The sequence below is a fragment of the Sphaerodactylus townsendi genome, linkage group LG15 (assembly GCF_021028975.2).
Source record: "Sphaerodactylus townsendi isolate TG3544 linkage group LG15, MPM_Stown_v2.3, whole genome shotgun sequence".
Taxonomy (NCBI): Eukaryota; Metazoa; Chordata; class Lepidosauria; order Squamata; family Sphaerodactylidae; genus Sphaerodactylus; species Sphaerodactylus townsendi.
The window spans coordinates 35113093-35139554 of record NC_059439.1 but is presented as its reverse complement, the minus strand read 5'-3'; the positions used below and the strand labels follow the sequence as shown (position 1 = coordinate 35139554).

Below are 26462 nucleotides of genomic sequence, written 5' to 3'. Positions count from 1 at the left end.
CTTGATCCTCTTTGATCTGAGATTGCAAATGCCTTAACAGACCAGGTGCCTTTGGGAGCATTACCACATTTGTGAGTTTTTTAACCAATGGCCTTCATGTTGCTGGAGCCAGCACCTGGTCTGTAAGGCATTTGCAATCTCAGATCAAAGAGGATCAAGATTGGTATTCCATAAATCCACTTCTCCTCCATAAATCTGTCCAAGCCCCTTATCCAGTTATCCAGATGTGTTTCCACACAGTGGCCATCACCAACTCTCTTTCCAACTGATCTCCTGGAAGGCTGATGGGAATTGGCGTCTCTTAACATCTGGAGTGCCAAAGTTGTTTAACAGTAGAGATAACCTAGTCAGATCAGGCAGCCCAGATTGGACCCCTTCATCTTTAACAGAAGCTCATGACCTGCTTTCTAAATTTGGGGGGCGGGGGCAGGATGCCACAGGTGTGCTACCCAACCACGCTGTTGTTCCCAGGTCTGGGTAAGGTAGGAGGAGGCCGTTGCTGCCTCCCGCTTTTCCACAGCTCTCTTCTCTTCTCCCAGATCCAACAGTTTTCCAAGAAGGAGATCGAGGACCTCCTACGCAAGGGGGCTTACGCTGCCATCATGGAGGAAGACGACGAGGGCTCCAAATTCTGCGAGGAAGACATCGACCAGATCCTGCTGCGCCGCACGACCACCATCACCATTGAGAGCGAAGGGAAGGGATCCACCTTCGCCAAGGTACCCACGTGCACCCCTGTTTTGCATCAGGCCAGAGGAATTCTTGGCACTGCTATGTAGAGGGAGCAAGCCTCAGAGTCTAGGACACAGGCCCCTTCCGCATACGCAAAATAATGCGGTTTCAAAACACTTTCACAACTGTTTGCAAGTGGATTTGGCCATTCCGCACAGCTTCAAAGAGCACCGAAAGCAGTTTGAAAATGCATTGTTCTGCATGTGCGGAAGGAGCCACAGAGTCAATTTCAACAAGCCTTTATTGGCATACAGAACATACACTATAAATACAGTTAAAATTACAAGATAAAACTTCACACTGGATCATAAGTTCAGTTCGCAAACCTCAGCCGGAAACTTTGCCGCTGCGAGACAACAGTCAAAGTCATTACAGTTTAAGAGCATATTTACTTCATCAAGCTCTGTCAGGGTTTTCATAGAGTCAGTGACCTGTAATAATAAGCTGGATCTTAGATTCTGGTAAAGTGGGCAGTGGAGGAGAATATGCGGATGGAATCCAGCTGCCCTGGACTGCAAGGGCAAAGCCTCTTATCGTTTGGTAGGCCATTGAGTCTATGGAGCGGGGATGGCATAATGTTAAATCTAGCCAGCATGTAGGCTCTCCTATATATAGGGTTGGTAAGTGCTGCACAAATGGAATTGCCACGTTCGTGGGTGGAGGAAAAGAGGTTCCATCTAAACACCAGGAAGAACTTCCTGACCATGAGGGCTACTCGACAGTGGAATGCACTGCCTTCGGAGTGTGGTGGAGTCTCCTCCTTTGGAGGTTTTTAAAGAGAGGCTGGATGGCCCTCTGTCAGGAGTGCTTTGATGGTGTGCTCCTGCATCGCAGGGGGTTGGACTGGATGGCCTTTGGGGTCTCTTCCAACTGTATGATTCTATTGGATATCGGAGCAACTCAGTGCCCACGGGGGGTAGTCAGGCTGTGGTTCTGCCGAAAGAAGGGAAAGAGTGAGGGGGGAAGACAGGAGGGGGAGGTGAATGGGAGGGAGGAGAGAAGAAAATATGTGTGTAGCATCAACAGGATGCTGGCTGTTATATGAAATCCAGAAAGGACATCTCTGTAACTTTAGTGGCCTTACAATCTACGCCAAATGAACAGTGCAAGGGAGTGCGTTTATAGTTTTTAAAAGGAGTATCTGCACCTCTGAAGACTTTGCTGATGAAACAGAGGATTAAAGAAGCAGGGGAGAACTGTGACGAACAGCGGTGATGTAAACTTCAAATTAACGGCTCGTGTTCTTCTACCTGCTTCTCCACTGAGTCCGCGAGGACCAGAGACTTGCTTTCTTTATTTTAAAAGGAAAGTTTCTCCAGATTCCTTGCCATCCGCCAGGTCTGGTGTTCGAGGCCATGTTTAAACTTTTCTCACATAATAGTGAGTGGGAAGGATTTCCTTATATGCGATCCTTGGTCATTCTCTCCTTGTTTCCCAGGCGAGCTTCGTGGCCTCTGAGAACAGAACAGACATTGCCCTGGACGATCCAAACTTCTGGCAGAAGTGGGCCAAGAAGGCAGATCTGGATCTCGATATGCTGAATAGCAAGGTATGTCGGGAGAGGGGGAGGACCTAAGGATTGGTCTTGGGCTCAGGACTTGATTGATTACTGTCCAGCCCTATCCTGTGTGTGCTTGCTCAGACGTCTTATCGAGTTCACTGGGGGCCTTGCTTTTGAATAAGCGTACCTGCGATTGGCTCACCTGCGATTCATGGTGTGAAGAGTTCAGGAACATTCTGAAAGTGTCAGTTGGAGGATGTGGCTCAGAACACAGGAAGGGCAGTTAGTGAGTGAGGGTTTAACTGAAGCTGAAGCCCAGTTTGTTTTTTCCTGAAGTTTTTTTTTGTTAATTCGTTAGAGCAACTTGTAAGCTTGCCTGTTATATGTAATAAACTACAAAAAAGAAGAAGTTTCTATGAGTGTATTGAATCAATAAGCAATTCAAGTAGAAGGGGACTGTGAGCCTTCCTTTGACATGGCGGCAAGCCGAGGGATTCTTTTGAAATACACCTAGTGAGCATTTTGTTGGCAAGCAAAGAGTGTAAATTGCTCTAGTACAAAACCACAGATTTCAGTTGAATGTGCAGATGGATCTAACCAGTAGTGAAACCGATCTAAAAGCAGAATGAAGTGCAGGTCACACTGGAAGAGCTCAGGAATATGCACACCATTTTTTCTCAGCTGAGCCAGAATCACAGCAGAGTGGTAGCTCAAGAGCTGGGAGCCACGGGACAGCTGTTGAACGGCAAGGAGTTGAGAGACATGGATGAGAGAATGACCAAGAAAGGTCTGTAGTACACCCCAGAGGACTACCCAGAGTTAATGCAACCAGACGGATAGTATAGATATTAGGACGACCCCTCAGTACCAACCAGCACTGAGGGATGGATGAGGATGCTGCAAGCTATGCACGACAAGAAACCACCATGAACTTGCTGATGCAGGATAGACAGAGGGAGCTTCCACTGCAGCTTGGCAGAAGAGACAGTTCCTGCATCAGCAGGGGAGTCAGTGGAAAGTTTTTAGCTTCTTTGTTTGAAGCTGCCTTGAGAGAAAAAAAAAATGAAGTTCCCAGAAGAGAGCAAGTGAGGGCTGCTATGGCCTTGCTGCTGGAGATTTAGCTCAGCATTAGGTGAACTTCTACACTTGGGGAAGAAGCCACCTATGAGAATTTTAAAAGGCAGGCCTTAGCCAGATTTGGAAAATCCGATCCAGTTGAGAGAAGAACTGAGGGAGCCTAAGAGGAAGGAGAGCTATAAGCTGCTTTATGGCTCCTGGCTGAAACTTATAGTTCAGAAGCAATGGTATAGAGCTGCAAAGGTTCAGTCCATAGAAGACTTTGCAACTTGATAGCAAGAGAGCAATTTTTTCACACACTCTCAAGAAATCTCAGCCTTGTTCAAGCTAAAGAGAACTTAGATTTATCTGACTTGCTGCTTTCGCAGACTGTGATGGCCGCCCATAAAGCAAAGGAAAGAAACCAGCACGCTTTGTATCAGGAGAAGAGAGAATTGTTTAAAACCAACCCTCGGAAATTGAGTTTACGGGTAAAGATGGAGAAAAAGTTTGCTTCAGAGAAAGGACTTCTTTTCCAAGGCCCAGTAAACCGCTTTTCGAGATCTATACACCAAGGAATATAATCTGCTTTTGTGTGGAGAAAGGGGTCACTTCAAATCACAATGTGCAAGAAATAAGAGAGAAACAAGAGGCAACATGTTGGAAATAATCGGGTTTTGGGTGCAAATGAAGATTGGGAGGAGATTAATGATTCACCAGGTAGTTCTGCTTGTTCCAGTGAAGGAGAAGAGGCGGTCACCGTGGTGATGAAGAACTCTGCTAAGTCCTGAGAAACTCTGCTGACAACTAAGAGATATGTTGGTGATGAGGAACTTGTTAAATCCACTGAACAAGAACCAAGAGTGAGAATGGGAGAGTTACAGCTGGTTGATGTAAATAGTGTGATATCTGAGGAACAGAGACAGTTGAGATCCTTAGCTAAGGAAAGTGTTACTTGGGAAGTTGTGGGTGGAAGGTTCTTATTGACACAGGGCAGAGATAAGTGCTATCAACAGAAAGTTGTTAAAGCAAATAAGTCATCAGTTGGTGGGAAGGATGCAGGTTACCCCATGTATGAAGGACCCCATGTTTCTAGATTTAGTACTGATTCATATCCAGACTCCCAGAATTGAAAAGGACATATATATTGTACATGATGTTTCTGATATGCCTTTATAATTGGAGCAGATGTGTTGTACCACCCAGACAAATGAACGCAGTAGTTACTTTCAGGGTCAAAGGCTAAAGCAAGCACTGAGAAAAGAGAGAAACAGAAGGCTCAAAGGGGAATTAGAAGGTGTGACATGAAAAGTTTCAACTAGGATTCCTAAAGCTGGAAAAAACTTTAAGCTCAAATATAGGTGAGCAAAAAAGAAAAAGTGGGTGGAAGTGGGAGCTTTTCGACAGCAAAAAAGCTGAGTTAACTGTCAGTCAATTGAGGGAAAGAAAGATGAGTCATTAAGACCCTAGGGTCCAGCTATGGAAGGAAATGCATTTTGAGGATAAAGAAAATGTATGTCATGAAAGGTCTGGAGAAGTTTAAAACTGAACAAAGATCATGTACTACTCTTTAAAAGAGTTATGTGAAAAGGCAGAGGTTGCTTCGGAGAAGTATCTAAAGAAAACCGAGAGATTTATGGCAACTACTATTGTATCGCCAAAAATGGAGGCAGGGCTTTTCTGAGAAGGAAAAAGTAACCTTACAGTTAGTAATTCCAAGAAAGTACAGGGAAGAAATTTTAGAACTGGCTCATAGTGTCCCATTGGCTGGACACCTAGGGATAAGAAGGACTATAGAAAGAATTCAGCGGTAGTTTCTCTGCCCAGGGTTGAATAAAGCAGTCAAGGATGTCTGCAAGACATGTGATGCATGTTAACGGGTTGGGCACGCCACTGATAGCACTAGGTGCGGAGCTACAACCCTACCCAGTAATTGATGAACCCTTTTGGTAAGGGTCAGTCGGACATTTTGTAACCTTTACCTAAAAGTAGTTCGGGAAAACAGTATATTGTAGTTATAGTTGACCATGCAACCAGATTTCTTGTGCCTTTTGTGTGAGAAACATTACATCTGTAAGTCAGTAGCTAAGGCCTTAATGGAATTTCCAGTCCACATATGCGATGAAAGTACTCAATGACTGATCAAGCCCCTTCTAATTTGATGTCACAGGTGATGAAAATTTCTGTGAGTTGGCTGAGGTTCAGCATGCCCCCCTGTAGTGGCTTATAACCCTCAGTCAAATGGTTTAGTGGAGAGGGCCATTCAGAACCACGGACAATTGTTGAAGTCTTATGTACCAAAGATTCAAATTCATGGGATCAAGCGTACCATATTTGACGCCTCGCGGATTCAGTCCAAGAAAAGCCTAGGATTTAGTCCAAATCAGTTATTGTTTGGTAGAGTTATCAGAGGTCCTTGGGCTTAGCTAGAGCAAATTGGGAAGGCTTTATTGACAACTCTTGTCCCAAAGGATGTAAATGCATATTTCTGTGAGCTGCAAAGAACTCTGCAGGAAGTAAGGACAGCTGCAGTGAGAGAATTTGAAGCAGGCTCAGCAAAAGCAAAAGACCTACTTTGATGTTAAGGCTAGACCATCAGAGCTTTGCAGTGGGTAATAAAGTTTTATTACTGTCAGTGGATAAGCCTGTTAAGTTGATGTGGCTTGAAGGGACCTTTGCGTGATAATACAGGTTTTACCCAATGACAATTATGTAATTCAAGAAGATGATGGCAGAGAACTGTGCATGTAATAGGTTGAAACCGCATTGTGAGAGATCTGTAATGACTTTCCAGTACAAGTTGACACTAACGCAGATGAGTTTGTGGAATGGAATTTTGAGGAGTGTTCTCATGTGAGTAAAGTTCGACCAGATGGTTTATCAGAAGGGCAATGTGCTGTGTTAGACATCTATTAAAGGACTTTGAATTGTTGTTTACTGAACAGCCCGGCTTGACTCAACACCTGATTTCAATTACTGACACTCCGGAAGTAAGTCGCGACCTATTAAAACCACACCATACCCTATTAACAATCGTGATGAAAGAAGTTGTGGAGAAGGAGAAGCTAAACAAATGCTGAAGGGATATTGAGCCTAGTAACAGTGCATGGGGAGCACCCATAGTACTAGTGAAGAAAAAAGCAAGTGTCTGAGGTGACCCTCCTGAATTCAGACTGTGTGTAGACTTTAGAAAGGTTAATCTAAATGACAACTCTTGATCCTTATCCCACACCCCGCTTTGAGTGAATTGGTGGAAAGATTAGCTTGCGCTAAGTTTATAAGCAATCTTTGACTGTTCAAAGGGTATTGGCAAATTCCCCTAACTAAAGAAGCCTCTGAGAAAACAGCCTTTGTGAAGCGGCTTGGGCATTTTCACTTAAGAGAATGCCTTTGCCAAACAGAGTCATTCAAAACCTTCCAGAGGTTGATTGATAAGGTTCTACTGGGTTAGATTATGCCTTGTTATCAGGATGATATAGCCATCATGTCTGGATTCCTGGGAGACCCATTTGAAACATATAATGAATGGTTTTGCAGAAGGTTCAGGAAGGTTAACTTTGAGACCTGATAAGCGTCAATTTGGATGGAAGGAGGTGATATACCTTGGTCACCGTGTCGGCAACGTCAAATTGCCTCCTCTTAAAAGCTAAGGTTGCCAGTATTAAGAATTGGCCTATTCCAACCACAAAAAGGATATTCAGTCCTTTTAGGATTAGTTGGGTTTTATAGAAAGTTCATACCTCAACTAAGGAACTAGCTACACCATTATCAGATTCTATGTAAAAGCTTAGCTCCATTTAAAGTTGTTTGAGCGATAGATGTCAAACTGCTTTTGACGGGTAAAGTGGCTGTTGTAAATGCTCCAGTATTAGTTGCTCCTGATTTTAAATAAACCATTTGAAGTATATACTGATGCTTCTCGAACGAGGTTTAGGTGCTTACTAGTTCAGAAAGGCTAAGACCAATTGATGCATCCAATAGTTTCTTAGTAGAAAGCTGTTACCTAGAGAATGTGCATACTAACCATCGAGAAGGAATGCCTCGCCATTTTGTGGGCAATCAAAAAATTACATCCTACCAATAGGGTTCAAGTTTATTGTAAGATCTGACCATAATCCTTGGCCTTTTTTGAGCAAGATGAAAAAAACAGCAATGTCAGATTTTTTGAGATGGTCCTTAGCCCTACAAGATTATGAATTTGAGATTCAACATGTAAAGGGTAAGGACAATATTATTGCTGATGCACTAAGTCAGCTGTGGGTAATGGTTAATTATATAATTGCCTGTATGATATGATTGATCTAACTGAAATTTGAGACATTTAGCCCTAAATTTCAGCTGAAAAGGGGCATGTGAAGAGTTCAGGAACATCTCTGAAAGTGTCGCTGGAGGATGGCTCAGAACACAGGAAGGGCAGTTAGTGAGTGAGGGTTTAACTGAAGCTGAAGCCCAGTTCGCTTTTTTCCTGAAGTTTTTTTTTTTGTTAATTCATAGAGCAACTTGTAAGCTTGCCTGTTATATGTAATAAACTACAAAAAAGAAGAAGTTTCTATGAGTGTATTGAATCAATAAGCAATTCAAGTAGAAGGGGACTGTGGAGTCTTCCTTGACACATGGTATTTATTAAATTTTTTTATTAGACTGATTTAATTATAATTGAATTGACTATATTATAAATTCTAGATTACTACTCAGCTTTTCAAATGTGCGGGTTTTTAAGCACGCTGAGACAGTTTTATTGTATTGTTGTTCGATCTGTAAATCGCCCCGAGCCAGTTCTGGGCGGGGCAATTAAGAAATTTGGGAAAATAAATAAATAGCACTATTAATAAAGAAGAAGGGTTGGGTTTATATCCCCTCCTGCGTGAGACTCAAAGGCTGGACAAACTCTTTCCCTTCCCCTCACAACAAACACCCTGTGAGGTGGGTGGGCTGAGAGCTCCGGCGGAAGCGTGACTCAGCCCAAGGTCACCCAGCTGGTGTGTGCGGACAGGCTAATCTGAATTCCCCAGATAAGCCTCCACAGCTCAGGAGGCAGAGCTGGGAATCAAACCCGTTTCCTCCAGATTAGAGTATACCTGCTCTTAACCACTACGCCACTGCTGCTCCTAATAAAAGGAGAGCGATTTCACAGTTACTCCACAATCACAACGCTTGGTGACTTTTCATGCACGCAGTTCCCTCTAACAAACATGGCTACTGCATGCTAACAAGCAGTCCGGCATCCACACACGCTTTCACCTCCTGCAGGTGAGCTCCCAAAGAAAGGCACCTGGTGCCAGGCCACTGCGTAGCATGCAGAGCGCTGGACTAGATGGACTCTGGTCTGATCCAGCAGGCTCGTTCTTATGTTCTTATGGCCATTGCTTTCACATCCTGCACGTGAGCTCCCAAAGGCACCTGGTGGGCCACTGCGAGTAGCAGAATGCTGGACTAGATGGACTCTGGTCTGATCCAACAGGGCTAGTTCTTACTCTTATGTTGCTTAAGGCCATTGCTTTCATCCTAGCTATGTATATCCCTGCCATGTGAGCTCCCCAAGGCACCTGGTGGGCCAATACACTGCAGTAGCAAGAATGCTGGGACTAAGATGGACTCTGGTCTGATCCAGCAGGCTCGTTCTTATGTTCTTGTGGCCATTGCTTTCACACATCCTGCACGTGAGCTCCCAAAGGCACCTGGTGGGCCACTCTGCAGTGGTAGCAAGAATGCTGGACTACAGATGGACTCTGGTCTGATCCAGCTTGAGGCTCTTTCTTATGTTCTTAAAGCCCTTGCTTTCACATCCTGCATGGGAGCTCCCAAAGGCACCTGGGGCAGGGCCACTGCGCAGCGCAGAATGCTGGAACCTAGATGGGACTCTGGTCTGATCCAGCAGGCCTGCTCTTATGTTCTTATGGCCATTGCTTTCACCTCCTGCATGTGAGCTCCCAAAGGCACCTGGTGGAGCCACTCTGCAAGTACTTGCAGAGTGCTGGACTAAGATGGACTCTCTGGTGCTGATCCCAGCAGGCTCGTTTCTATGTTCTTAAAGCCAGTGCCATTGCTTTCACATCCTGCATGCGGAGTCTTCAAAGGCACCTGGTGGGCCACTGCGAGTAGCAGAATGCTGGACTAGATGGACTCTGGTCTGATCCAGCTGGCGTGTTCTTATGTTCTTAACCGAGAGATGATTGTGCAAGTTTGGCAGGATTTTGCATTGTGAAATTGTACCTGGAAAGAGAGGAAAGGGTTAATTCACAGGGGCCGACTTTTGACTCCTCCCCCAGAACAACTTGGTGATTGACACCCCGCGGGTGCGGAAGCAGACCCGCCACTTCAGCACCCTGAAGGACGACGACCTGGTGGAGTTTTCCGACTTGGAAAGCCATCCACGGCGCATCGCCGGCGCCCGGGCGCCACGCGATCCGGCACTGGACCACCCCTCCACCGATTAAATGCGCACCATGCCGCACGGACTGCTTCCAGGTGGGAGAAACAACTGCTGGTCTGGTCTATGGGTAATGTGGCGCATATGGGGAGGCCGCGAGAGGGGTTTGGTGGGTTGTATTGAAGGCAGATCGGGCCTGGCCCTTTTAACTCCAGGGCAAGGGGGGTCTTGATTTGGGGGAGGGAGACTGACCCCACTCTGTCGTCGTCGTTTGCTTGGCAGAGTGGGGGTCGCTGGCGCGGAGGAGATCCTGCATCCGCCGCATCGGCGAAATTAAGCCGGGCGCATGTCCGAGCGGGACGTGATGGAGACCATCTGCCGGGCCATCTTGGTGTACTGCTTGATGCATTACCGGGGCGATGAGAACATCAAGGGATTCATCTGGGACCTGATCAGCCCAGTCGAGAATGGCAAAGCGAAGGAGCTTCAGAATCATTCCGGTAGAAGCCCGTGTTTTCTCGATCCTTGGAAAGTTCATCTTGTGTGTGCCACTGACCTGGGACGGTTTCGAGGCTAGCCTGACCGCTGCCTGTCGGCTCTAAGAGGTGTGAAGCTTAGATCAGCCCCTGCTAAGCAATACTTTGCGGTGGGAGACAGCGAAGTCCGCGGGTTGCTTTCACGCGAAGAGACAGACCACCACAGGACCACCTCTGAACACGCTCTTAGCGAAAACTGTATGGGGTTGCTTAATAAGGCAGGGTCACTTGCAACCTGCAGCTCTCCAACTGTTCATGGACTACAAAATCCCATCAGCTCCCCGGGATAAGCATGGCTAATCGGCTGATGGGAATTAAGCTGATCCATGAAGCGATCGTAAGTACAGATAAGTCACTCCGCGAACTTCCATGGACCTGTCACGGGCCATCTTGTGCCTGGAAAATACAAGATGGCGGAGCTGCATGGGTCTTGTGAAACTGGCGTTCACCTGGCTCCTGATGGAGGCACCCTCTTCTCAGGATCCTGGGGGTCGGAGGGAGGACTCTCGCAAGTTTTAAGCTTTTGTTTTTTGTCAATGTGCTGTACTGGACTGATGACGAAAAAGCCAGGACTGCCCTAATCCCTGTCGCCCTGGTTCCATGTCGTACCTAGAGAGCCATGGCCCTGCTCTGAGCTCACTTCCTGTTCCTCGGACAGGCCTGTCCATCCCGGTCCCGCGGGGTCGCAAGGGGAAGAAGGTGAAGTCCCAGACCACTTTCGACCTCCAGAAAGCCGAATGGATTCGCAAGTACAACCCGGACACCCTCTTCCAGGACGAGGGCTACAAGAAGCACCTCAAGCATCAGTGCAACAAGTAAGAGGGGGCCCGGGACCGCCTATCGCAGTGGTGGCGAACCTTTGGCACTCCAGATGTTATGGACTACAATTCCCATCAGCCCCTGCCAATTGCCCATGCTGGCAGGGGCTGATGGGAATTGTAGTCCATAACATCTGGAGTGCCAAAGGTTCGCCACCATGGACCTATCGGCCTGGCCACTGACGGGGAGGGGGAGGCAAGCCTTTGAAGTGTCCCCTGCCCCCGCAGTTGATGCTCCTGACCCATGCAGCAGGTGATCAAATACTTGTCTTGCCAACAAGTGGGTTTCCCGCTTAGGTCCTCTGCTTGCAGATGCAGGGCCATTTACCCCGTTCCCTTGTTACCATCTCTTCATCTTTTCCAGTAGACAAACAGACAGCAGCCTTTTATTGGCATCATAAATTACAGTATTAAAAAAAAAACCCATTTATCCATTAACGGAACCCGTTAAGTACGTTAAAAAATACATTGAGCATCCACATACAAACCCTGTATATATAACACAGCAAGAGATAAATTAACCATGACTGTTTTGTGAAAAAAAATAATTACGCTTGGCCAGGTAAACGTTTCAGAAAGCTCGCAACGTTTTCACAAATAAGGTCACAAGAACCATTGAGCAGAAAATTCATAATAGAAGAAGAAGAAGAGTTTGGATTTATATCCCCCCTTTCTCTCCTGCAGGAGACTCAAAGGGGCTTACAATCTCCTTGCCCTTCCCCCCTCACAACAAACACCCTGTGAGTTAGGTGGGGCTGAGAGAGCTCCGAGAAGCTGTGACTAGCCCAAGGTCACCCAGCTGGCGTGTGTGGAAGTGCACAGGCTAATCTGAATTCCCCAGATAAGCCTCCACAGCTCAGGCGGCAGAGCTGGGAATCAAACCCGGTTCCTCCAGATTAGATACACGAGCTCTTAACCTCCTACACCATTGCTGCTCCTTAGATGATGTATCAATATTTGACCTCTCTATCAAGGGATGGATGTACATGGAGCGAGGGGAATCATAGATAGGGCGCTCTAAAAGTGCATGTCAGACAGTCTCAACAACAGCCATTTTACACTGGCATAGCCTGTTCTCATAGGGCCGTGGTGGCGAACCTTTGGCACTCCAGATGTTATGGACTACAATTCCCATCAGTCCTTGCCAGCACGGCCAATTGGCAGGGGCTGATGGGAATTGTCATCTATAACATCTGGAGTGCCAAAGGTTTGCCACCACTGTCATAGGGGATCTGCCAGTAGAACAGAAATCAGTAAAAAGATATGAGTCCTGCTGGGATTGGACCAGTTGACCTGGAAGGCAACAAACAGGACATAGAAACCAAGACCTGTGTGAGGCTGCTTCCTTGCCCTGCAGGGTTTAGAATTTTACTGCCTGTAATATGGAGACAGGACTCACCGCAGCTAACAGCACTGTCACCCTACTCAAGCTAGCATGATGTCGTAGCTAAGAGCAGTGGACTCCAATCTGGAGAACTGGGTTTGATTCCCCACTCCTCCACACGTGAATGGCGGACTCTAATCTGGTGAACTGGGTTTGTTTCCCCTCTTCTCCACATGAGGCCTGCTGGGTGACCTTGGACTAGTCCCAGAACTCTCTCAGCCCCACCTGCCTCACAAGGTGTCTGTTGTGGGGAGAGGAAGGGAAGGAGTTTGTCAGCTGCCTTGAGTCTCCTTACAGGAGAGAAAGGTGGGGAATAAATTCAAACTTCGCTTCCTCTCTGTTTACTCCCAATCCTTGTGTGGCCAGACCAAAGTTAGAGCTTTCCACTACTGACTAGTGCATAGGTGTCAAACTCGTGGCCCTCCAGATGTTATGGACTACAGTTCCCATCATCCCCTGCCAGCATGATGCTGGCAGGAGATGATGGGAACTGTAGTCCATAACATCTGGAGGGCCACGAGTTTGACACCTGTGGACTAGTGAATGAAAAAACTTGACTCCCAGGGTACTAGGGGTGGTAGTTAAATAAAGGATTATAGACCCCTTGCTCTACTTACTAATTTGTTTTCCCTCCTAGGGTGCTGCTTCGGGTGCGCATGCTGTATTACCTGCGCCAGGAGGTGATCGGGGACCAGGCTGAGAAAGTGTTAGCGGGTAGCATTGCCAGGTAATGCTCCATCGTTTTCATCCCTCATAATCTCACCTAGCACTGAGTTACGGTTGCACGTAAGAGTGGATTGCTGTATCAGCTAGGTTGAGTCTAGTGGCGCTGCAGCAGTGCATTAATCGGCTACGTTTTTTAAGACAGCGCTCCAGGGTGTCTGTCTGCTCTAATGTGCAAAGATACATCCTAAGTCAGTGTTGGCGAACCTTTTTGAGACCGAGTGCCCAAACTGCAACCCAAACCCCACTTATTTATTGCAAAGTGCCAACCTGGCAATTTAACCTGAATGCTGAGGTTTTAGTTTTGAAAAAAACGGTTGGCTGTCTCTTCCTCCGCCCCACCCGCTCGAGCAGGGGCCAGCCTGCTCTAGCCTCCAGCAAGTCCCGCTCTGTGCCTCTCTAGCATCTCTGCCTCCTCTGCACCCCTCCCCCCAGGGCAGCAGCCACCCAGCAGCCACCAGACCCGCCAGCCAAGTCCTCCCTGCTCACCGCGGTGCACGCATGTCATGCTCAGGGGCCAAGGCCAGCCTAGATGTGTGTGTGTGTGTGGGGGGGGTGATTTTCCGCCCCCCCACATGACGAACTGTGTGTGTGCGTGCCCACAGAGAGGGCTCCAAGTGCCACCTCTGGCACCCATGCCATAGGTTCGCCATCACTGTCCTAAGTCCTATTGCTGTGCCAATCTTTTAACAACTGAGATGGAATTGCACGAAAGCTCTTCTGTCGCTTAGCCCAGATTTAAAAACGAGTATACATAAGCAATATGTTTGTCATGCATTCTTCTGAGATTTTTCCTTTTTTCTCTCGTGTTTTCCTTCCTGTGTCTGTTTCCTGCCCACCAGTGAGACCGACATCTGGTTTCCGCTGGTGGATCAGGCAGAAGTCCCCACGGCCTGGTGGGATGCAGAAGCTGACAAGTCCTTGCTGCTGGGGGTCTTCAAGCATGGTAGGTGGCTGAGTCGTGCCTGTTCAGGGGAGGGATTAACGCCTACCCCGTAACGAGCCATTTTGCCCACTGCATCTGCCTTCACAAAGAAACACATGGGGTGTTTGTCATCAAGTCACTGCCTTGTTGAGTTTTCCAGGCAAGAGACAAAAAAGATGTTTTTGCCATTGGCTTCCTCTGCGTAGCGACTCGGGACTTCTTAGTACCCATAGCGAGCCAGCGTGGTGTAGTGGTTAAGAGCAGGTGGATTCTAATCTGGAGAACTGGGTTTGATTCCCCACTGCTCCACCTGAGTGGCAGAGGCTTATCTGGTGAACCAGGTGTGTTTCCGCACTCCTACCTTCCTGCTGGGCTAATCACAGTTCATTCAGAACTCTCTCAGCCCCACCTGCCTCACAGGGTGTCTGTTGTGGGGAGAGGAAGGGAAAGGACCTTGTAAGCCACCTTGAGTCTCCTTACAGGAGAGAAAGGTGGGGTATGAATCCAAACTCCTCCTTCTCTTCTTCTAATCAGAGCCAGTGTTGCTTCCAAGATCTGATTAGTTTATGGGCCAGCTAAATTTCTATCTCAGCTCGACAGCTAGTCTGATCGCAAAGGGTAGCGGAAGTGGTAACATGAGAATGTAGAGGTTTAGTGTACTTCGTTGCTATCTTGGTTAGAGGAAAATTGCTCCTTCCTCTTGCGCCCCCTTCAGGCTATGAAAAGTACAACACGATGCGAGCGGACCCTGCTCTTTGCTTCCTGGAGAAGGCCGGTCGTCCAGACGACAAAGCTATTGCGGCCGAGCATCGCTTGGACGTCGGGGAAGGGTGAGCCAGGGCTGTTTTGCGGGTTTGGCCACTTGCAGGCGGCAGGTGTCAAACTTGCGGCCCTCCAGATGTTATGGACTACAGTTCCCATCATTCCCTGCCAGCCTCATGCTGGCAGGGGATGATGGGAACTGTAGTCCATAACATCTGGAGGGCCCTGAGTTTGACATCTATTATTAGAGGGAGTTAGAGAAACGGGGTGAGGGAAGGAAGCGGGAAGGCAGAACCATACACCTGTGATGACCCGCCATGCTAATACCGAGGCACCGAATCGAGCCTTTCGGCTCCGAGTCGGGTGTCGGTGAGTTTAGCTTTCTTCTCATGAGAAGGCCTGAGGTGCACGTTCAAAGGGACAGGAGGGAGGAACGTACTGTGTGAATCGGATGTGGCTAACCAGGTCCTCCCCCGTCGGCAGAGTGGATTTCGACAAGGACTGCGAGGACCCCGAATACAAACCGGTGGGCGGCCCTGTCAAGGAACTGGATGAGGAGGTTAGTTCTTGAATCGCTACTTAGAAGCAGCCCTGGTTGCCGTATCTTAAGAAGTACCAGGATGTAAAATATTGGAAGCAAAGGAGTTAAAACAACAAGGCCTTCGAATATTTTCCTCGTTTTCATCCCCCGTAATTTTGGGTCAGCAGGTCAAATGGGGTTTTTGTGTGTGTTGGTTTTGATTTTGGAGGGGCTGAACCAAAGGTCAAAGCGGCAACTCCCGACTTTCCTCTGTTCACGTTTCTGATCTTTTTGTTACAGCCTGACCCACTGATGATAATAGATGAAGATATATCTGTGGTGGATGGTGAGGAAGGTAAATACGGTGTTGGGCACTTCCTGAAGACATGGGTGGCCAATTGCCAGGTGGGGCCTGGACAACTCTTAGAATTACAGCTGATCTGCAGACCGCTGGAAAAAAATGTCTGCTTTTTAAGAAAAATTAAATCAATTTATTTAACAATAATTTTTTACAATAAATTCAATACATTGTATGCATTTTCTTAATTTTTGAGCATAAACAATAAAGAATAAGAAGGAAAAAAGAGTAACAATTATTCACATAGGTATGAAAAGTTTTCGTTAATAGTAGATTTCATTGTAACTGTAATATATGTTAAATATACGAAAAAGACTTAATCAGGTTATTAATTGACAATGAATATCTCAGTGCTCATTTAATAATCCAGGTTGTTCATTACCTGAAATTAAAAATTTAATGTTTTGTTGTATCCAAACCAAAAATTCAAATGTTCATTAACTACAAGTTAGCATTAGCCATTCATGTATTATTAGATAACTAATCGAATATATCATGATGATGAATAGCATATCTAATATCGTAAGTTTATCTTTTACATGTAGCATTAATTAAATTAGAGTTTGTCCGTTATATTTCAGAAGCATGTTCTAACATCGTAGGTATTTGTATGTTTTATAAAATGTCTGCTTTGGTGGGTGGACTCCGGTGTGTTGTCCTGCGGAGACCCCACCCCCCTCCAGACTTCATCTCCAAATCCCCAGGAATTTCCCAAGGCGCTTGACGAAGCAGGCGGCAGAAGCCCTCAATGGCAGGGAGAATGGTATCCAGAAATCAAAATGCCCCAACTTGCCTCTTTCCCACAGGCCAGCCGGGGAACCTGTTCTGGCCCCCGGCCTCGGCGCTCACCGCCCGTCTGCGGAGGCTGATCACCGCGTTCCAACGGAGCTACAAACGGGAGCAACTCAAAATGGAGGCAGCCGAGCGGGGGGACCGGCGGCGGAGGCGCTGCGAGGCTGCCTTCAAGCTGAAGGAGATGGTGCGTCGGGAGAAGCAGCAGAGGTGAGTAAGCCTCTGAGACGTCCGAAGGGCACGTCGGCAAGGGAAGATTGGCGCTGAGGCTGCAGGAACTCACTGTGAGATCTGGCAGGCCCGAACCCCAGTTTCAGTGCCTCAAGAGTCCAGCCAATAAAATGATGCTTTTGCATTGGACGAGAAAATAAAGCCAAGCTTCAGTTTGTTACCGCCTTGTGGCAGTTAAAAGTAGAAGTGACTCGTGATCACTGTGGGACGGCCCACATTTATGAGGCAGTGAAAGGATATTGGCTATGTAGGGGATTGTCTCATGTCCCTGGGCATTAAGAACATAAGAGCTTGCTGGATCAGACCAGAGTCCATCTAGTCCAGCTCTCTGCTACTCGCAGTGGCCCACCAGGTGCCTTTGGGAGCTCACGTGCAGGATGTGAAAGCAATGGGCTGCTGCTGCTGCTGCTGCTGCTCCCGAGCACCTCGTCTGTTACAGCATTTGCAATCTCAGCTCAAGGAGATGTTCTGATGCTTCTCTTTTGTGTGTGTGTGGCAAAGATGGACTCGTCGAGAACAGTCCGACTTCTACCGCGTGATCTCCACATTTGGAGTGGAGTACGACCCGGACACCATGCGTTTCCACTGGAGCCGCTTCCGGGCCCTTGCCCGGCTGGACAAGAAGACGGACGAGAGCCTTACAAAGTATTTCCACGGTTTCGTGGCCATGTGCCGGCAGGTGTGCCGGCTGCCACCCGCTGTGGGCGACGGTTAGTAACTCTTTGGGAAGGAGAGGGTGCAGGAACGTCCCCCGGGGGCCTGGCTTGTACTCGGTTGGGAGACCGCCGTGAAAGTCCACGGTTGCCGCACAGAGACACCCAGTGGCTTTCCAGGTCTGTTCGTCTCTGGTCTTGAAGACCCATAATTTTCTTTGCAACTTGACAGCAGAATAAAGGATGCCGGGAGAATAAAATGTGGGTCTCCGTGCATCTTTTTCTTTTTTTAATCTCTCTGTCAGCAGTGGCGCAGTAGTTAAGAGCAGGTGTACTCTAATCTGGTGGAACTGGGTTTGATTCCCCACTCTGCTGCCTGAGCTGTGGAGGCTTATCTGGGGAATTCAGATTAGCCTGTGCACTCCAGCACACGCCAGCTGGGTGACCTTGGGCTAGTCACAGTTCTTCGGAGCTCTCTCAGCCCCACCTACCTCACAGGGTGTTTGTTGTGAGGGGGGAAGGGAAAGGAGATTGTCAGCCCCTTTGAGTCTCCTTGCAGGAGAGAAAGAGGGGATATAAATCCAAACTCTTCTTCTTCTTCCTTCCACAGAGTCTCCAGACCCAACGCTGTTCATCGAGCCCATTACGGAGGAGCGGGCCTCGCGCACTTTGTACCGCATCGACCTCTTGCGGCGTCTGCGGGAGCAAGTGCTCTGCCACCCCCTGTTGGAGGAGCGGCTCGCCCTCTGCCAGGCCCCTGGCCCTGAGATGCCCGTGTGGTGGCAGTGCGGCCGTCACGACGGAGAGCTGCTGCGAGGCGCAGCGCGCCACGGCCTCAGCCAGACCGACGCCACCATTATGCAGGACCCAGACTTCTCCTTCCTGTCGGCTCGCCTCAGCCACCTGCACAGTCGGGCCGGGGGCACGGGGACGCCGCCACCTCCACTGCCGCCCCCTCCACCGCCGCCGCCTCCACAGCCTTCGCCGTTGGCTCTCCCCATAGCTGTTGCTGCTCCCACAGCTTCCCCTGCACTCCTCCCCACACCGCTGCACGAGCTGCCCGCCCCTCAGCACCCCACAGCCGTCCCCTTCAAACCCGACTTGGCCGACGACTCTGACTCGGAGCTCGACCTCAGCAAGATCTCTGCTTCTTCATCCTGCTCCTCTTCCTCAGGCTGCTCTGACGACAGCGAAGGTGAGCGAAACTTTTGAGGCTCTCGAAAGGAGAGGAGTTTGGATTGATACCCCGCCTTTCTCTCCTTCAAGGAGCCTCAAAGTGGCCTATAAACTCCCTTTCCCTGGGTAAGCCGTCAGATGGGCTTAATCAATTAACACTTTCAACCCCGGGATGAAAAGCTACATGCAGACTAACGTGATGCTGCGTACGTGGTTGTTTGCTGTCTCCCTGGAGAAGGTGAACTGGAGTTTGAGGTTCGTGGGCTTGTTCTGGAAAATCCACACACATTTCAGCTCGCAAGACCACAGCGTTCTCTTCGTGCGAACTAGTCCTGAGCCCTTCGGGGATAGGGCGGTATATTAAATCCAATAAATAATAATAACAACAATAATAATAATAATAATAGTCATGATCGTGCCAGAGATGGCCCATTTAGTCAGGTCTTTAGGCTGCTACATTTCTCCATCCCGCTCTTCCCCCCGCCCCAAGTTTGCCTCGGATTCTCGTTTTGTCGATTATGCTGCTGTTTCTTGCTCCGTCTGACCTCTGACAACCCTTTTCGGCCTTTTGTTCTTCTCCCCCGTCAGGCGAAGAGGCTTCTTGCGGAGGGAAGCTGTTTGAGGAGGAGGAGTCGCTTCTGTCCCTGCCCACCTCCCACGAAGGTAACTCCCCGCAGCCCAGCGCTTCAGACCTGCTGCTGCAAGAACGCCAGCGTGCCCATGAGTGGCCAAAGGTGAGATCGGGAAGCCCCAATGACGATTGGCCTGGCTCCAGGGTTGCTCTGAAAAGTGCTCCACTTCTCATCCCGATCAGAGCTCGCAGGGGACCAGAGCCCTGAGCCATGACATCTGTGCTTTCATTTGTGCATGTAATTTTTGGAATTGCTGCTATAATGTATTTTAATGAATTTTAATGTTTTATCGCTATTGTATTTATGAGATCTTATATTGTATTTGTTTTATGTCTCATTGTACACCGCCCAGAGCTATCAAGCCTCCTCATCATTATTATGGACCTTCAAAACTGTAGCCCCCATCTCCTATTAGCTCCCATTTGAAACAATGGGGGATGGGGCACCCCCTTTGGGAGTCCATAACTTTGGACTCCTTGAACCAAACCTCACCAAACTTGGGGAGTAGCATAAGGACAGTCTCCTGATGATATGCTGAAATTATGGTGCTGATATGTCTAAAAAGGCACCCCCTGCAGGCACCAATGTCCTGCTGCAAAAAAATTTGGTTGTAGTGGAGTGGCCGCCCATGGGGGAAGGGGGGCATCCAACTCAGGTTTTGCCCAGGGCTACAGTTTGCCCAGGGCTGCCTCGTTACGCCCCTGCACAGCAGGAATGTAGGAGTGCGGAAACACATCTGGTTCACCAGATAAGCCTCTGCCACTCAGGTGGAGGAGTGGGGAATCAAACCTGGTTCTCCAGATTAGAATCCACCTGCTCTAAACCACCACACCACGCTGGCTCTTAAGTATGAAGAGAGAGTAGCAGAGGGAGAAATCCTTATTGCAGAAATAAAGCCTATGAACCTCAAATTCTAGAGCCCCTTGGGGATTGGGTGGCTTATCACATATAAGTTGTTGTTGTTGTTGTTGTTGTTGTTGTTGTTGTTATTAATGATAATAACAATGATGATGATGATGATGATAATAAAAGACTAGTGAAAAAAGGATGAGAAACAAGGAAATGCTTGCAGGATGAGGGGTTCGGCTTCGGGTAAAGTCTGCACCGAGCCCTGTCAATAACAGTTCCTGATATTTCCAACCACTGTCAAGAGCTGGCTTTTCAAGACCCAGGAAAGGCAGAGTGCCTCAATCAGGAGTCAGTTGAATGCCCAGTAAGTTCCACCATCGTGTGTTTTCCAGGCACGAGATGGTGGGGGCAGAAAGTGCTGGAAAGTCACCACCAACTTATGGTGGTTTGGCATCGCCTTCCTTTGCATAGCAACCCACGCCTTTTTTTTTTGAAGGTCTCCCCTCCAAGTACTAACCAGGAGCTGATCCTGGTAGTTCCCAAGTTCTGATGTTTGGGCGGAATCTCTTTCCCACCCAATCTTCCTTGAGTCCCTGTAAGAAAGGTGGACTACAAACAATGTTTATTAATTAATTAATTAAAAATAGCGATAAGGCAAACTGCAAGCTTAAAGCGTGGTGAGAGCCAGCGTGGTGTAGTGGTTAAGAGCAGGGGCACTCTAATCTGGGGGATCGGGTTTGATTTCCCCGCTCTGTCGCCTGAGCTGTGGAGGCTTATCTGGGGAACTAGATTAACCTGTGCACTCCAAAGCATGCCGGCTAGGTGACCTTGAGCTTGTCACAGCTCTTCGGAGCTCTCTCAGCCCCACCCACTTCACATGGTGTTTGTTGGGGGTGGGGAAGGGAAAATAGATTGTAAACCCCTTTGAGTCTCCTACAGGAGAGAAAGGGGGGGGTATGAATCCAAACTCTTCTTCTTTTTCTTTTGCCTATGGTTTCCATATGTATTTAATTAGACCTCCCAAACCATACTCCTAAAGCAATTTCTACTCTTCAGGTGTTAATTCCCCTCTTCCCATGGGGGGGAGATTGTCTAGACCAGGGGTCAGCAACCTTTACCACCCAAAGAGCCATTTTGCACCTGTTTTCTGGGGAATTCAGATTAGCCTGTGCACTTCCACACATGCCAACTGGGTGACCTTGGGCTAGTCACAGTTCTTCGGAGCTCTCTCAGCCCCACCCACCTCACAGGGTGTTCGTTGGGGGAGGGGAGGAGATTGTCAGCCCTTTTGAGTCTCCTTACAGGAGAGAAAGGTGGGATATAAATCTAAACTCTTCTTCTTAAAACCAAAGAAACGCCAGTAATGCACAGGGGCAGTGCTTGAATTCATCTCTCTCTGTCTCTCTTTCTCTCTCCCCACCCACCCACCCCTCACCAGGACCGAGTTCTTATCAACCGCATCGATATGGTGTGTCAGGCTGTTCTCTTGGGGAAATGGCCTTCAGCACAGAGCCAGGCGGGTGCCTGCGTGGGCCAGGGGGAGAGCCTTCCCCGTTTGCACGGGGACTACACCAGCTCTCCCATCCCCCACATTTGCCCTCTGGCATCTCACGAGGAAGGGGCCACCTCCTTCACCCGCCTCCGGCACGGCGGCCAAGAAAAGGAATTCACTGTTCAGATCAAAGATGTGAGTGGGTCAGCAGGGTCCCCGTACCCGATGCCAAAATGGCTTTGTAATATGCAACTGTGAGAGAGAGGTTTGCCTGTGATGACTCGCCATGCTAATACTGAACCCCGGAGTCCAGCAAAAGGGGATTTGAACGAATGTTTCTCTTCGCTCTGAGGCGCCTCCTCATTTTCACTGTCGTACGTTCCGAGTCCTTCCTGTCTGCTCGAGGCGGTCTGCTCCTCAAATCCAATTGAAAAAAAAAGGAAAATGCCCAGTGTGGATTTTTATACCAATCTCCCTTTTCCCACTCATCTGAACAGTATAGGAATTAAAGTAACCAGTCTGAGAAAGTATGGCACCAGGCAATCTCTAAAGAATGCTGCTTTTGTGTTTCTTTGCCGTCGGCCATTTGTCAAAAAAGGTGAACTTTTGATGGCTCTCCACTACAGCATCCTCCCTCCATTTTTGGGAGGTTTCTGAAACACCTCTAACAGTCACCAGTGAGCCAGTGTGAACAGAGATGAGTCAAGAGAAGCAGTGTTAGTCTTGTTGAGGTGACAACGGAAATCTTGTGGCCCCTTAAAGCAAGGGTCCTCAGCATTTTCACTCTGTGAGGCAGAATTCTGTCACAGGCTGGTGTGGACCACCACAAAATGGCTGCCGAGGGAGGTGAGACCAGAGAGTGAGGTCATGCATACCTCTAGCTCTTCAGCATTTCAGGCCGAAGCCCAGTATAACAGGATATATTTTTTAATGAACATACCATTTTAAAAACAATGTTTGTGTATACACAAAATACGTATCCATAAAGAGCTGGCTCAGAAACCTCGTTAGGCCTTATCCATCAGATCTCCAATGGCCAGTCAGACACTTTCCTGGGCCTCAGTCCTAAACTATCTTTCTTGGCACTTGCGAGGAAAGAAGTGGGATAACACACCCATTGATGCCCCTCCGCTCCTAAGAGGGAAGGCAAAATGTTACATATGAACAAATGCTGAGAGGAAAGGAAGCCCAGTAAGAAAATCTGTGCGGAATACTTCTCCTTAGACAGTTTGGCGTTGATATCCATAGGGATTTTAGCAGCTAGGGACCGCAAATCTGTGCTCCCTAAACACCTCACAGTTGTGAGCTCCTGATTTCTTTGCCTTTCTCAGGAAGAAGGAATAAAGCTCACTTTCCAAAAGCACAGATTGGTCCCCAACGGCACCATGAGGGACCGTCCTGCCGTCACCCAGAAGAAGAGTAGCAAAAAAATGGTGGAGGTGAGTAGCCGAATGGCACGAGGGAGAAAATCTGCTTTGGTTCCTAGGACGTGATGCTATTTGAGAAGGGTGGGGGTTGTCTCTTTCCGGCCTTCTTCTTTTCCCTCAGTGGTTCTTTATTTTCTCTGAGCCTTCTTCTTCTCCCTCAGTGGTTCTTTATTTTCTCTCAGGCCTTCTTCTTTTCCCTCAGTGGTTCTTTATTTTCTCTGAGCCTTCTTCTTTTCCCTCAGTGGTTCTTTATTTTCTCTCAGGCTTCTTCTTTTCCCTCAGTGGTTCTTTATTTTCTCTCAGCTTCTTCTTTTCCCTCAGTGGTTCTTTATTTTCTCTCAGGCTTCTTCTTTTCCCTCAGTAGTTCTTTATTTTCTCTCAGGCTTCTTCTTTTCCCTCAGTGGTTCTTTATTTTCTCTCAGGCTTCTTCTTTTCCCTCAGTGGTTCTTTATTTTCTCCCAGCCTTCTTCTTTTCCCTCAGTGGTTCTTTATTTTCTCTGAGCCTTCTTCTTTTCCCTCAGTGGTTCTTTATTTTCTCTCAGGCTTCTTCTTTTCCCTCAGTGGTTCTTTATTTTCTCTTGAGTTTCAGCTGGAGCTGCAGTGTCTGGAAGCCCTGAGAGGCCCCGACATCGACCTCGAAGCACGGATCCCAGTGGTGAACAAGACAGATGGGACGCTGCTGGTGGGAGATGCCGCTCCTCGGCGGGCTGACCTGGAGGTGTGGCTGCAGGCCCACCCGGAGTTTACTGTGGACCCTCGTTTCCTGGCCGTGAGTATTTCATCCCATTTGTCTTACGTTTGAAAAATGCCAGCCAAATTAGTTGGGGTCTCCATCTACTCATCTTTCCCACAAATGTGATGACCACGTCTTCTAGAGCAGGAGCTCGTTCCTGGTGGCCCCAATGCAAAGCAGTAGCTCTGTGGGTGCAGTGGAGTGTATTCTAATCTTGTCCCTTGTGTCAAGCTGTGGTACTTCCTGGACATTTTCACTGACCAGGTGGTCTATCGCTGAGTAGCTCAATTCAAGCCCACTAGCCCCTTAAACACAGACAAGATTTTCAGGTGTGGGCTTCTGAGACTCACAGCTCCCTTTGGAGATACCTTATATTCCCATCAGGAAGCTGCAAAGAAAGGAGTCGGGATGCAAAATACAGTCATTCTTAAATTAGAGCTGGGGAGAACTGCTTTGTGGCATAGTGGTTAAGAGCAGGTGCACTCTAATCTGGAGAACCAGGTTTGATTCCCCACTCTGCCACTTATGCTGTGGAGGTTTATCTGGTGAACTAGGTTAGCTTGTGCACTCCAACACATGCCAGCTGGGTGACCTTGGGCCACTCACAGTTCTTTGGAGCTCTCTCAGCCCCACCCATTCCACAGGGTGTTTGTTGTGGGCGGGAAGGAAAGGAGACAAGCCCCTTTGAGTCTCCTTACAGGAGAGAAAGGTGGGTAGGGAGCAGCAGTGGCGCAGGAGGTTAAGAGCTCGTGTATCTAATCTGGAGGAACCGGGTTTGATTCCCAGCTCTGCCGCCTGAGCTGTGGAGGCTTATCTGGGGACCAGATTAGCCTGTACACTCCCCACACGCCAGCTGGGTGACCTTGGCAGTCACAGCTCGAGCTCTCTCAGCCCCACCCACCTCACAGGGTGTTTGTTGTGAGGGGGGAAGGGCAAGGAGATTGTAAGCCCCTTTGAGTCTCTTGCAGGAGAGAAAGGGGGGATATAAATCCAAACTCCTCCTCCTCCTCCTCCTCCTCCTCTTCTTCTTCTTCTTCTTCTTCTTCTTCTTCTTATAAATCCAAACTCTTCTTCTAATACTTGAAGACTTCTAATAAATAAATCTGTCCGTGTCGGAGCTCTTAAATTCAAGGGTCTGCAGGGCCCAAATAGTAGCTCTCCTTAACAGCCACTAATGTGGTTGCTTCCCCCCCCCCCCCTTCTCTCACCAGTATATGGAAGAACGTCGGAAGCATCGGTGGCCCCGGTTTCCGAAGCCGGTTCCGATCGAGCCAAACTGCCTGGTGGGCTTAGAGCGAATGCAGGCTGCCGGACTCTCTGCCAATGGGAAGAAGGTGAGCATTCAGTCCTGGCGGAAGAGCTCAATAGAGGGCGACAGGTGGATCTCGGAGGAGTGAGTTCCAAGAAGGAACCGGGGGGGGGGGTGTCCAACAGGGAAAATATTGCGTGCGTCACAGTTCTAAAGATACGTGTTTACGGACAGCAGAAGAGGGCCTGAAAGAATCGCAGCATCTTAACCTTTCCTCCTTGCGCTTCTGTTCATTAGGGCTTTCTGCCGGATCCTACCATGAACCGCCTCCTGCCAGGAGCCGTGGGAGCCGACGGTGCCCAGAAGCGGGGCCGCCAGGCTCCCATGGAGTTTTCCAACATGATGGCTCTGATGGGAGCCAGCCGGGTCCAGCTAGGAGCCACGGGGCCCCTTTCCTTGCACCACGCCCACTTCTGTTCGGCCCGCTTCCACGCTCTCCTCTCGTACATGCCCTTCGCTGCTGGCCACCGCCGCCGCCGCCTCTTCCTCCGGCGCCCTGCTCCATCCGGCTCTGGGCCACGCCGGCTTCGCCACGGGCCACTTGCACCTGGGCCACCCCCCCAGCCCGTGGACGACGACGAGGACGAAGACGAGATGGACGACGGTTCTCAGAGCTTGAAGCCGAGCGGACTTCTCCTTGCTCGACGACGACCCGATGATGCCGGCCAACTCCGACTCCAGCTTAATTTGGTGAAGCTTAAGAGGAAGGGGACGACTGAACCGGGCCCGCCCGCGGACGGGAGGACACAAAACAGGGGCCAGCTTTTCTGAGTGGGGGGACTCTCTGTTGAACTTGACGGGCGCGAGGACTCCCGGCTGGCTTGGCACGTGCTGGTCAAGTTGCCCTCGATCCATCTGGCTTGCAGGGAGAGCGAAGCCGGGTCCGCCTTCCACCCAGCCGGGGTTGGCCAGGACACCTGCTCTCCCACAAGGGTGCTCCTGTGTGGCTTTTTTTTTTTAAATAAAAAAAAGGCTGTTTATTTTGGTCAGCAAGTCCTGCCTCCCCCGGGCATTCACTGAGTAGCAGCTTCCGAGGCCGCCGTTTCAGTCTACCTAGGACAAGCGAGACCACGCCAGGGCCTGGCTGAGCCAACATGATTTTGGGTATCGTTCCCGGCTCCCCTTTTCCCCCCACGACTCTCTTTGCGGCCTGCTCGTCTCTCCTCCTCCTCCTGGTTTATGTGCTGTCACATAGTGCAAAATGGGAGCAGGGCGTGTGTGTGGGGAGACCTCCTTCCCTTTCCCTCCGTCCCCTGTCTCTGCGTGGGTGGGGTTTATATTTATAAATATGTAATATGTTTTGTGTAATATGGCTGAGGCTGTGGGGATGAATTGTGGGGAGTCGAGTCATGGAGGGGCGGGGAGGGGGTGGCAGGGGGCTGTGGGGAAAGAGACGCTAGAGCTTCCTGTAGCTGATTCTCCTCTCTCTTTTTTTTTCTTTTGGTTTTTTTAATAAAAGAAACAAAATGCACCAAAAAAAAAA

General features: G+C 48.9%; 1 protein-coding gene and 2 non-coding genes across 3 annotated transcripts in view; all 3 read left to right on the top strand.

Annotated features, from left to right (window-relative positions):
• The window catches only part of CHD8 (chromodomain helicase DNA binding protein 8), a 66524-nt gene extending 40062 nt beyond the window's left edge, over positions 1-26462 (top strand). Inside the window, 22 exon segments of the mRNA XM_048517147.1 lie at positions 540-719; positions 2171-2281; positions 9559-9706; positions 9738-9789; positions 9944-9959; positions 9961-10159; positions 10854-11010; positions 13035-13124; positions 13963-14066; positions 14761-14875; positions 15291-15366; positions 15628-15682; positions 16492-16687; positions 17210-17418; positions 17972-18556; positions 19126-19271; positions 21457-21705; positions 22842-22949; positions 23527-23706; positions 24882-25004; positions 25217-25596; positions 25598-26462. Coding sequence (XP_048373104.1) covers positions 540-719; positions 2171-2281; positions 9559-9706; positions 9738-9789; positions 9944-9959; positions 9961-10159; positions 10854-11010; positions 13035-13124; positions 13963-14066; positions 14761-14875; positions 15291-15366; positions 15628-15682; positions 16492-16687; positions 17210-17418; positions 17972-18556; positions 19126-19271; positions 21457-21705; positions 22842-22949; positions 23527-23706; positions 24882-25004; positions 25217-25596; positions 25598-25673 — 3555 coding nt within the window. The 3' untranslated portion in view covers positions 25674-26462.
• On the top strand, positions 15107-15215 carry LOC125445373. The gene has a single exon (XR_007246293.1). It is a non-coding gene; the product is annotated as a small nucleolar RNA U6-53/MBII-28 (small nucleolar RNA).
• On the top strand, positions 21779-21866 carry LOC125445374. Its single transcript, XR_007246294.1, has one exon. It is a non-coding gene; the product is annotated as a small nucleolar RNA U6-53/MBII-28 (small nucleolar RNA).